Raw genomic sequence first — 12287 nt, 5'->3', positions numbered from 1 at the left:
CATGTGAAAGAGGCTTTCCCGAAAGAATCCCGTGAATAATGCGTTCTATAGCTCCATCATCGACCGCACTGACGCTCCCACGACTTCCCCAATGAAAGGCGAGAACGTGATCAGTCGTTGTCTCTCTTTTTCATGAATGAAATTTGTCGAGTTCATGATAGATTTCGGTCGATGATTACTCCCAGAAAAAGATGGTTCCTTCCGTAGGGCACTGCTCTGCCGTTTATAATATGGTATAATGAGACATGTTCTTGCGTGTAAACGAAAAAAGCGACACTTTTTGGTGGTAATCAGAAGACCTTGCAGGTGGAAGACAGCCGCGAAAATACCTGAGGCCTTTTGAAGTCTCCCTAGAACTTGCGGGCGCTTATTTCCGGATGTCCAGATACAGATGCCGTCCTCATAGAATTAGAGTTGCGCACACTGTGGTAGTAAGTCGACAAGCCCGACAAATGTAAGGTTGAACAGCGTTGGACTTATAACTTCACCTTGCGGGGCTCCACAGGGAACTGAAATGACAAGATGATGAACCATGCTCAGTCTGCACAAAGAGAGATCTGTTGGATAAATAACTGCATATCCAGCAGAATACCCGAACACCAAGTCCGGCAGCTTCCAGAGCGTCCAAAATAGCCTGATGAGTTACATTGTCATATGTTCCCTTTATATCCAGGAGCACCGCTTTAAGTAAAACGCTTCAAATTTTTTTTTGGCGTTGTACAGATGACACCAGGTCGACCACGTTGTGATTTAAAGAGCACCCACGTTGAACCTCGATAATATAGCCAGATATATACGGTAGCGCTCCAGGTACCACTGAATACGTACAATCATCCTTTGTAGTAGTTTGCCGACTCAGCTGGACTGTGCCATTGGACGGTATGATGGCAAGTCAAGAGGAGATTCGCCTGGTTTCCGGAGCGGAACTAGATTACTGGACTTCCACTCGTCTGTAACAGTGCCCCTCATTCCATGATTTGATGCAATGCTCCAAAAGGACACGACTAGCATCTTTTCCCATGTTTGCAAGTGCAGAGTATCGCGCACCATCGGGTCCTGGCGATGATGACCGTCTGACACAAGCCAGCGTGGCGTCAGGTTCCTCCACGGAAATTCAAAGGTCCGTCCGTGGATCCCGAAATGCGGGAACGTCACTGCACTGCAACGTTTCGGATGATGTCAGTGGTCCTGCTACCCTGGCGCAGAAATCTTCAGCTACCTTGACCTCGCGACGTCATTGGTAGACTGCGAGAGTCTTGAATGGGGGCAGCTGTTCTGGGGATGTTCGAAGGCCACGAATGACATTCCAGATGCAAGACAAAAGCTTGCGTGGATCAAGCGTTTCACAGAATGACCTCCAGCGTTGTGCCTGGAGGGCTTGAATTCTGCGCTGAATTTCTTCTTGCATGTGCCTCGCATCTTTGAGGTCGAGGCGCGAATTTGTGCATAGGTATCTATCCCTCCTTCGCAGTGATCGCAGGCTCTGCAATTCCATATGAAATTCGGTGGAATTTGTAATTGGGGTGAAGAACTACGTCACGCTTTCTATAGCCTCCTTACTTTTAGCTTCAAAATCTGCGGAGAAGCCTTCTCTGCAAGCATCTTCTTGAAACGCTGACCAATTGATTTATCGCATACGTGCGGTAGAGGTGCACATAGAAAGGCCAGTAATGATCAGATATGTAGAGATATGGTCGCTGCCGTGGGTTCCTATATGCGAAAACCACCGAACATTGCGGGTAAGGAATCGAGAAACGAAAGCCAAGTCAAGGCAGCTGCTGTAAGTTGGCCCTCGGATATGGGTCGGGGAGCCGTAATCTAGACACTGAAACTTATGGTCAGAGGCGAAGGACACAAACTTTCGTCCCCTAATGTTCATTCTAACGCCTCCCCGCATGGCGTGGTGAGCGTTAAAGTCACCCATGACGTTCCAAGGACCAGATATAACCGCCATGTAGTAGGGCGTCAAATCCATTTGATGTCGACATATACGCACCCACAAGCGTAAACGTGAGATTACGCCCATTCACTGTTAGGCAAACGTATTGGGTGTCGACATTTGGAGGAACTGGATGAACAACATACGTAGGGTACGCCAGCAGCTCTTTGTAAAAGGATGGTGCTAAATATTCCACGACGGAAAAGGAGCGCCTTGCGGTAGTGCGGGGCATGTGGCCTTTCAAGGTTGTGCAGCAGGCCTTTCAAAGTTGTGACAGACCATCACGCGCAGTTCTGGCTCGCCCACTTTAAAGACCCGTTTAGCCGCCTCGTTCCATGAAGCTTACGAACTGCAAGAGTTCGACGTCACCTTCGTTTACAAATCCGGACGCAAGCAATTTGAGGCCGATTGCCTGTTATCAGCATCTGTAGATGCACCGCCACAAGACCACGACAACGGCGCCTTCCTAGGACCTATAAACACTAGCATTTTTGCACAGCAGTAGCGCTCGCACTCTGAGTTCCAACGCCTCATGGAGGTGAAGGCAAGGCTTCTTCACCACCAGCTTCGTTCAAACGAAGATGGCCTTCATTGTGCGTACAGAATGACGTCCTCTAATGAAGAACTTCGCCGCAAACAGTACAGCTTACATCCTTGTTGTACCTGCAAGTCTTCGTGAATCAGGCATCAGACTACGAGCCGGCGGCTGGAAATTTTGGATTTACTCGCAATTTCTGCCGCATTTAAGACAGGTATAACTGGCCCAGACTATCTTCCGATGTAGCGCGTTATGTGAAACCCTGACTAGATTGTGAGTAACGGAAGACATCTGCCACCACAACAGAAGGATTTTTGAACGCGATTGAACCTCCGTCAAGACCCTTCTAACAAATCGGCATAGACCTGCTTGACCCTTTACCGAAGTATTAACCTGGAAGCAAGTGGAACATCGTAGCGATCGACGACCTGACCCGCTACGCCAAGGTAAAAGTCCTGTCGCACGGAAAAGCAGCAGAAATCGCCAAAATTTTTGTGTAATGAATTCTTCTGCGACACGGCACTCCGAATACATATCGCAGACAGAGAAACAGCGTTCACGGCGGAGCTGACGCAAGCCGTTATGCGCTATAGTATACAGTCAATCAAGCCCGGAGGACTACTGCGTACTGTCTGCAGAGGAACATACTTACGGAGCACTTGAAAAAGATCATAGCAGGCATAGTTGTCATGTATATCGACGCGTAACAAAATAATTGGGACGTCATCCTTTCTTACAAAAACGCAGTTCAAGAGTCCACCCAGATCGCAGGCTCTTCCATGGCAGGGAGGCAATCACCACGGTCAACGCCATGCTACCAAACATCACATAGGAGGAGAACATCGACGTCGCCGCCTACCATCAGAGCGCAGAAGCCCAACACACACGAAGGTTGTGCCAACATCCTTCAATAGCACAATCGCCAAGGGGGATGGCATTTGTTAACAAACAGCCCACGTAGTTGTTAATAAGCGACACGCATGCTCAGTAATGGTTCTCGCTTTCTTTAATATTTACGGTTCCGTGAAATAAAGTTTCAGCTGATAGTTAAGCCATGTCCAGTCCATGTCTCGTTTCGTCCTTGCGTCCACTCAGCGTATTCAAGCTACACTGCAATACCAACTAGCCTCTTTTGTTACCTTACTAAGTTTAATTTCGAGTGCATCGTGCTTAAATGGTCCTAACATTTCACCGCCTCATTGTATCTGTTTCTTTGTGGGAGCCATCATGGAGCAAAGGCTACATACCAGACTCCTCACTTACGCCTTGACTGCGGGCTTAGCTTCACAGGTGCTATTTCAGTCATTGGACCTTCGAATCCTCCGGTAAAGCCAGAAGACTGCAAAATCTTGCGTGCACGGGGTAGCCTGAAGACAGGTGCGATTTTTCCGGCATTATATTGCGGCCACATGTGAAGCGACGCTCGAACCCGCTCATGCGAAGCGTATGGTCACGCACTTCTATGTCGCAGAGAAGAATGATGAGTGTCTTTAGGGTGTACTGTATTATTTCCTGCCGCGGAAAATGGGAAGAAAAGCTCCACCGGGTGGCGTTCCCAACTTGTGGTTGTTCTACCTGAAAGCATTAGACAGACGTTGGAAAAAGGTGCAGAGTTTTCCATCCATCCGAAAATCTAACCGGTCCACTTCCTTACTATGATAGGGTCTATCACTGTCCTCATCACGGATTAGACTCGAAAGAATTCCATCGGCGAGGCAGTAAAATACAGCGAAAGTTCCGTCTCTGGCCCTAGGAGGAAGGACGACATAAATGCGGCGGTAGACTTTCCCAAGAGAAATCGGCTAAAGCTTTTGGAATCCGAGAAGACCCGTGCATTCGTCGCTATCGATGGGCAGTCTTTCGGCACCAAGGCCCTTAAATCAGTGCTAAAAAACTTCGAGGCTGTCAAGTTGAGCGAGAGAGACGTTAGGAAGAGACGCCATGAAGTAGCAAGGGCCTGCAGGTTGCAAAGGTTGAAAAACTCGTCGTGGCGGTAAAGGACAGCTGTGTGCTGACGTTAAGGGCATTTCTCAGTGTAAAAACGCACAAGGAAGACAGTCGAGGACAAGTGCTCCTGGCAGAAATCAGTGAAGAATTTCCGGAAATTGCACCTCAGCGTTCTCCCCATTCACGACCCGTTCGATCTAAAAGATTCTGCCGAGCTCGTAGACATCTTGAAGACGGCATCTCCTGTGAAGTGCATTTCCTCGGATGCTTCGAATATGTATTGCAACATTCCGCATAGTGCTTTGCAGAGGTTGGTTGAAGCTGCAATAGAAAATTATGGTCCTGCCCGGTTTGAAAACACATGCTGCACTTCAGTGGCAGCATTCCTTGATCGACTTCTGATATATTTAAGAACCTTATTTGTTGAGCATGATGGTGTGCTGTACACTCAATGCAAAGGCATTTGCATTGGGTCCTGCACTGCGCCAGTGGTTTCAGATATCGTTTTGGCGGTGAAGGATCGGTTGTTTTAATAAAAGTTTAGAAGCCATGAGGTCGTCAAGGTCGTCAAATGCTTCCGTTACGGGGACGATTTCTTAATCCTGACACCAGTAAGCCTTGCGATCGAGCCGGAAGTGATGTTGGGGATGTTTGAAGTTGCGCACGAAGGCACGTTGTTTTCAGCGGAGGTTTCAATGACAGGTTGCTTGCATTTCTTGTGCTGGCTGTATAGGTTTAGAAGCGCAAAACCAATCCTGAAATCCGAGTCACGACGTTATAAGATTGCACAAAAGAGGCATTGCAAAGGCGTGCTTGTTAACAACGACGAAAATGTTTTGCCACCACCAGGTGAATCGAGCATTCATCGAGAGACTTCCAGGCTTATGGAAAGCGGCTACACACAACATGAGAACGGTAGCCAGAGAACTGCCTGAATGTTTTAAAAGAAAAGCCCTCCGATGCGGAGCAGTGCATAGGAAAGAAAATGAGCGGTTGTTATTCCGTATGTACATAAGGTTTCGCACCACGTCAAAACGATTGCAGATAGGCATAACGTCGAGGTTGCCTTCTCTGTTCTAAGAAAATTGAAGTCGATATGTGGGAAAGTTAATCGTGCTGAAACGCAGGCCAGCCGCTGCTTTTGTGGTTGCCAGCATAAGGATAGGTTTGTGCGTTGCCGAACAGAAGGTATCTACTGCATTGATTTGTCTTGTGGTGCCAGCTATGTTGGCCAGACTGGTCGTTGTCTGAATGTTTGATTGCAGGACCTATAAAAAAACTAGTACTCATCAGCGCGTCTGCCACTCTCGCAACAAAAGGTGTGAACCGTGCCAAAAAAAGAAGCCTGAGTTAGGAAAAGCTTGTGTACTTGACCAAGTGCAATGACAGGGTCTGCAGGGAAATCATTTCAACTTTTTCTAACGCCAACAGACGGCAAGGTTCGGTCAGCACGCGTTCAATACCACTATCGCTGAGGGAGAGGGTGTTTGATAGCAAACAGCTCCCGCAGTTTTTGATAAGTTACACGCATATTCAGTGATGGCTCTCATTTCCTTTAATATACACGTTTCTGTCAAATAAATTTTCAGTGGATAGTTGCTCCACGTCCAGTCTTTGTCTCGTTTAGTCCTCGTACCCACTCAGCATTCAAGCTAATATGCAACACCAACTATCCTCTTTTGTCGCCTTACCATATTTGGTTGTACATAAGCTTTGAGCCCCACTATGGCTTTGAAGGAGGTGAGAGAATCTTTGAGCTGCTCAATTCGCTGCTTCTGCATTTTTGCGAACGGTACTACGACACTTCCCGAACTTTTTGTAGACCATATAGTGCGTGTGCCTGCAGAGCTTAGTAACGATTCTTTCGTTACTGTCTACTTCGCTTCAGTAGTGGAAATTCCCTAATTTTTTGTAAAGCGGGTACCTTGACTATGGATTTCTGAAACATCTGCGCTGCTTGCGGATGCTCCGAAGGAACTTCGTTGAGCGACTCATGCAAAAGAGACACAAATCCTCTCCTCCCTCTTCCCGTTTATATTGAAAAGAATATACTGAAGGGCTAGCTGGTCAGGCGTTACGTTCAATGGAAACGTATCGTTTTGCACGGTATAACCGGGGTATCTTTCCGCCATGCTATGAACAATGGCTTAGGGCTCTGAAAGCCGACTCTGTAATTTTTTATTACATGCTGCAGTACATAGCAATCACGTCGGCTCCTTCGATTTTGCATCGTGTGTTTGAAACATTTTTGGATTTTGCTCTATCTATCTTGGTCCTGTTCACAAAATATAGGTTATGGTTCTTTATACGGAGGGTGGACGGGGGTACCAGGTGGTAATGCAATAAAGACGCCGCATATCGTCAGACGATCCTACTCACATCTAATCAAATAATGTCTGCATTATTATAGACATCGGAGAGCATATTAATCTAGTGAAGCGGCTAATCGAGATTTTCTCGGTCGGGAGTCAGCAGCGCAAGGCCTTGGTAAGAACAGCTTTGTCTAGGAACAAGGTGTCACCTGGCTTGCCTAGTGGTTATTCGGAAGGACGGAACGGCGATTAAGTTTACGGTTGACAGCGTCCTTCCTGGAGAAGAGACCCACATGTCCAACATTCTCCGACAAAAGTTTTGAAAATTGTAAGACTGAAAGATACTGCTATAGAAAGGTTGAAGGCAAGAATCTTTTCTTCTGACATGTAGCAAAATCTTTCTTCCATAGTGTTTCCATCGATCACAACAGGCAATTGAGACTCCCATAGAAAGCCAATGAGAAATGCTTTCGACGATAGCAAAAATATTAAAAGAAACAAATGCAAGACTTCCGTCGGGGGACCTGCGGATATATTGATTGTTACAGCGAAATATTACATTTTATAAAAAAATTGCGTTCGCAAAACATTTTCTCACTCAAAAATGCTTTTCACCAGAATTGTTGGGAATGCTTTATCAAGCATATGGCAGACGCCTGTGTCTCGAATACAACTTCATGTTGTTCCTACGCCTTCATTCGGTGCTCAATTAAACTTTTATGGCCGGTTGGAAAGTAAGAAAGCAATCAAGCTTCTGTCTCAACAACGCTTTGTGTCTCAAAAAAGACCCCGAAAATGACCATGTTTAGAGTGTTACGGGACAAAAGCTGGCATGTGCTTTACACCGGATGTTTTCTACTGCCAAAAGTGTATCGACTGCCTTGTGACTGAAACTTGAATGATGGTTCATACTTCATTCGGAGCTACAGTTAGTGCCTTTTTGTTGAATGCTCTGCCGCCGAAGCATAACTTTTTGCTTGTTCAGTTTCACTCTAAAGAGCGGTAAGAATCGTTAGAAAATCAGTGTTGAAATTGCGAAAGATGTGTCTGGTGAGGTTCGCATATTGTGCACCATAATGAGTGGCATCTATGGTATGGCGCACGAGTTCCGCCGCTGTGAAATTATGAAGGTATACATTACTTGGAAATATAAACTGATTGATTCAATAAATAATTGATTCTGATGTAAGCGTGGGACCGCTCTGCGCTGCGAATGTTGAGCTTCTGAACGCTGCAAACAGTTCGCCTACAAAGACCAGACACTATTAATAGTCCTCGATACAGCTGCATCGCGAAGACTACGGAAGTTACTGAAGCGACCCTTGTGTATTGGCCTCTAGCCACTAAAGTGTTTCTCAAAACTAGTTTAACTCAGTATTCGGAGGCGTGTACGTACCTCTGCCATATTCTGAGCCTGCTTTTGCTTATCTTGTCACTCGATAGGTACCACAGTCGGCTGCCGCCTGCATTCGCGCTCGTCACATAGAACGCAAACGTCCGTAGCATTCATGTGCTGTCAGAAAAGAAGTGTATCGGCAGCTGCGCGAGCGCAAGCACAAGTGGGAGAGTGGGAGATTGGCAGGGGTGCCCGTGGATATCGCAGAACCCGTTGTCCTACAGAACATCAGTGGTAGTTGCGTGATCAATCCACCGGAAAGAGCTGAATGAAAAACAGATTGCAGGGAACAAATAAGCTCCAACTTAACGGTGTGACGCGATAGCGTAATGGGTTAATTTCCATATAAGCGGAATTTGTCGTTCTCTACTTCACATTCACAGATCCCAGCGGGTCCTCATACCCCTTCTGGCGCAGTGGGACATCGGAAAAGCGATGTGCCACTGCCCTGAGTAGGCAGGTGCTCCCAGCGGTGGGCACTGTTCTGCCTATGTTGCTCGCGAGTGGAAAATCATTAACTTCTACCTGCCAAGGATATGATGACGTCGCAAAGTCACGTGACCCAGGTGGGCCACCTGCCTCATAGGTTGCTTTCTGGAGACCACCTGCCAGATCCATGATTTTGATTGTTCGCTCGAAACGCCGACGCCAACAAAAGCTAGCACTTGATTTTCTTGTGAACGGGGCCTTTAACGTTGTCGCGTTAATACTGAGGTACCGATCTCGGTATGCTTGAAGAATGTCGTCTGACTGTGTCATGTTTGACATGTGCTTTCTGTGTGCAGAAAACTGAGAGACCAAATAAGTGAAGTTCTCGAGGCGAACGATATCGACGGTGAGGAAGAGTTGCGGAATGTCATGGACGTGCTCAAAATTCTCGGCGCGAAAAGTACGAAGCACTTTAAGCATTTTACGACTGAAGATTTGGTCTCGAAAGGTGTACTGCGGGTGACAGCTTGCATACTTATGGATGAATTTGGTAAGTTGGCAAAATGTCTTATTTGAACTCTTCTTTGCTGTAAGAAATTTTAGAGCACGGATAAACAACAATACTTGTGTTGCACATGCCGCAAAAACATGCTGCAGGTTTGAAGCTTTTGACTGAAAGTATGTAGAGGGTACACGTGTTGCGCAAGTATTAGACCTTGCAGTTTGTCTTAAATCTAAACCCTGATGCGTATTTGACAGCTCAGGAGCAGGCAGTCTCGTTAATTAAATTGAGATGGACAAATTTATTCTGATGAAAAATCTGCCAAGGGCACCGCGAGCGAATTTCAAACTGCTTCTTTTATTCAAAACAGTCTGCGCACAGAAAAAAAAAACAGTCGAATTATGCGGACATGGAATTAAATGCCGACCTCAATATTTGAAATGATATTAGCTTTAAACTGTCTTTTGGTAGCGGTATGTATATGAAGATGTCACTGCCGTGGTGCCTGAAACGATTCAACTAGCGGTATAGGCTGTGAAACATGGGTGACGCTCTTGTTCAACACATATAAATCAGTTCCTGAAGTCATGTGCAGTCTTCTCTAAACCCTTTGACTGGGAGCCACTGCTCTGGCCAAATTTGTAAGCGCAAATATTCACGGCTTGCACCCGTCTAAAGAATATAGCGAACCGCTTTAAAATTCCGTTCTCATTTATTGGATCTGTTGCAGGCTTCTACTCAGTTGGCAATATATTTTGAGACAGAAACATAAGACAACAAATCAAAATAAACATGAAACCAGATACCCTTGTCGATACTGCGGTCAAATACTACGCGCAGATAGGCAGAACCCATTGGTTATGTCCGCTAATCAAACGGCAGTCATTCGGAACCTCTGCGAGCTTTGCAGTAGCAGTCTTTGAAGGAAAATAGCTGTTGCAGGAACATGACTATTTTTTAACGAAAACTGCGGCGTTGTGACTCGTGGATGAACGGACTACATTTAGTCGAGGCCTGTAAGTTGAACATTTTGACAGTGGACTCTACAGGCAAGAACTATCAACCTAAGCAGTTTTCTCATGCAAAAGTCATTCACTTAGCCGTTGAACGCCAGAAGCTGGAGTTCTCTTTCGGAGCGCGCAGTATAACTCCAGTGAGACTGGTGGTTTCTTCCAGCGTTTGGCAAATGTTTGGCCACGATGTTCATGAGTCCACCCACTCTAAATCCTCTGGATTTTTTTTTTTTGCAATGCCTAGAACAGCGCCCCTTGGGTTCTCATGAATATCTTTCTTGATAGTATCAAGAGTCTTTGTTGTTAGTATCAAGAGTAGCGACCTTACTACGCCTTTTTTACTAATCGTTAAAGCGTGTTGTTCATGTCTACAAGTTATGACAAGTATGCAATTCAGAGGTGTAACTGATTTCTTCAGACATCACTTTTTCCACTAACTGTTCGTCAATGTGAACCTCTGTCTTCATTTTCTCTTAACATTACTGATGACAAGTCATTTTAATTGCTGTTTCTACATTTCCTTTCATTTAATATAACCCAGCCTTTCCACCTTATATTATGTAGCATGTGTCTGTGTGGGAAACAAACTTAATAAATAAATTTGATTCCAATTGACTTATGTTGTCCATTCGCACATCAATAAAAGCTATTGTTTGTACTTTTATACTATCAACAAGTATCACATATTAAGTGCAATTACTACACCAGGCTAATTACAACAGTTGCACTTTAAAATTATCTAAGGCTTGAAACATTGGATGAGAGGAAGCCAGCCCAGTGACAGAGTCTTCAGTTTTCTCCGACTACCAAGCAGGAAGCTGCCTCGTTAACAACGGAAGACTGCTGGGCGAGCTGGTGCAAATTTATAGCCATTATTCATCTCTCTGAACTTCCTCTGAAAGCACCGCCGCCTTGCCGAGTACTACATACGAATCTTTACTGAGCTCACATCGCCTGGGAGCTACACGTTTTCTTCGTAACGATGGAAACCTAAGCCAGCCGGCGTAGCTTCACCGCAAAGTTACTGTGCAAAGGAAGTCAGCGCTTTCTTTCCTTCTTCTTAGGTTTCTTCGGCGCTGCTATCTGTTTTTTTTTTAAACAGACTTCCACTAACGGTTCGTCATAGCCTTGATAGAGTCAGAATGATCGGCCTCTCAGGTAATGCTCTTTCAACAACAACAACAAAAAAACAGCTAGACCTAATTGCTTACGATGCTGTCGCAATTTGCGCAAATACTGAAGCAGGCGCTCCCACGCAGGGGCTAAAACACTGATAGACATTTTGGATTACCATGCCTGGATTTTTAAAGGCCCGCCTCTATAATCACTTTTTCTTCCATTAACCCATTTTCTATTCCTTCTACTCCGCTTAAGAGGCGTAAGGCTGAGTAATGGTTTGAACCGTGACGCATTGCAGGCCACAGCGGGCGTTCCAGTTAGTTAAATGACTGAAAACCGATGTAAACTTGCACTGAAAACTTCAGCGTGGAAGCTGCCCTTGTATTCTTTGTATAAGGCTACTGCTGTACATTTTACAACACGTGTTTCACCACACAGGCCTAAAAATTTCTTTCATGAAACTGCGTTTCCTTTCGAACTCCACTATTCTCTGACTTCCTAGGAAAAAGAATAATACTCTCACACGAGCGAATGCTATGTGGAGAGACATGAGAGAGGCCTTTGTACTGCAGTGGCTGTACTCAGGCTGATGGTGGTGATGATGATGATGGTAATGATGATGATGATGCTCCGTTGAATAACTTGATGCAATTGCAGTCGGAGTTGCACACTCCACGACGCCTTCATATGAGTGCGTATACTTCGAGTTGTCAAACAAGTGTCTTCTTTATATCGCTTCATTTTAATAGGGCCTAAAAAAGAGACGACCAGCTCTTGGGCTGAGTCAACCGGGGTGGAGATTAGGCCAGAGCTCGCCGTCGATGCGCTTGAGACAGAATCAGTCTACTATAAGTCCAAGGCAGTACCGGTTGGCAATGAACCGGAGACGAACCAAGAAGGTGAAGAGCCTGAGAGAGTATCAAACTGTCATGAGCCCATGACAGTGCCGGTCGGCGATGGGCCTAACACAGAGCAATCAACTGACACTCCTCAAACACAGCATACTAATGAGAGGTAAGCAATTCTGTTTTTATGTGGTATATTGATGCCCTTAATTGTCGACCAACACGTGTTTAGTTCAACACTCGCGTT

General features: G+C 45.7%; 1 protein-coding gene across 1 annotated transcript in view; it reads left to right on the top strand.

Moving 5' to 3' along the window:
* LOC144107602 (uncharacterized) overlaps positions 1 to 12287 on the top strand; it is a 49262-nt gene that overhangs the window by 24262 nt on the left and 12713 nt on the right. The window contains exons 6-7 of the mRNA XM_077640701.1: positions 8918 to 9111; positions 11945 to 12209. Coding sequence (XP_077496827.1) covers positions 8918 to 9111; positions 11945 to 12209 — 459 coding nt within the window. The remainder of the gene's footprint in view (positions 1 to 8917; positions 9112 to 11944; positions 12210 to 12287) is intronic.

Source organism: Amblyomma americanum, chromosome 10 (assembly GCF_052857255.1).
Source record: "Amblyomma americanum isolate KBUSLIRL-KWMA chromosome 10, ASM5285725v1, whole genome shotgun sequence".
Classification (NCBI taxonomy): Eukaryota; Metazoa; Arthropoda; class Arachnida; order Ixodida; family Ixodidae; genus Amblyomma; species Amblyomma americanum.
The sequence above is the reverse complement of the archived record's forward strand: the minus strand, read 5'-3'. Positions and strand labels throughout refer to the sequence as shown.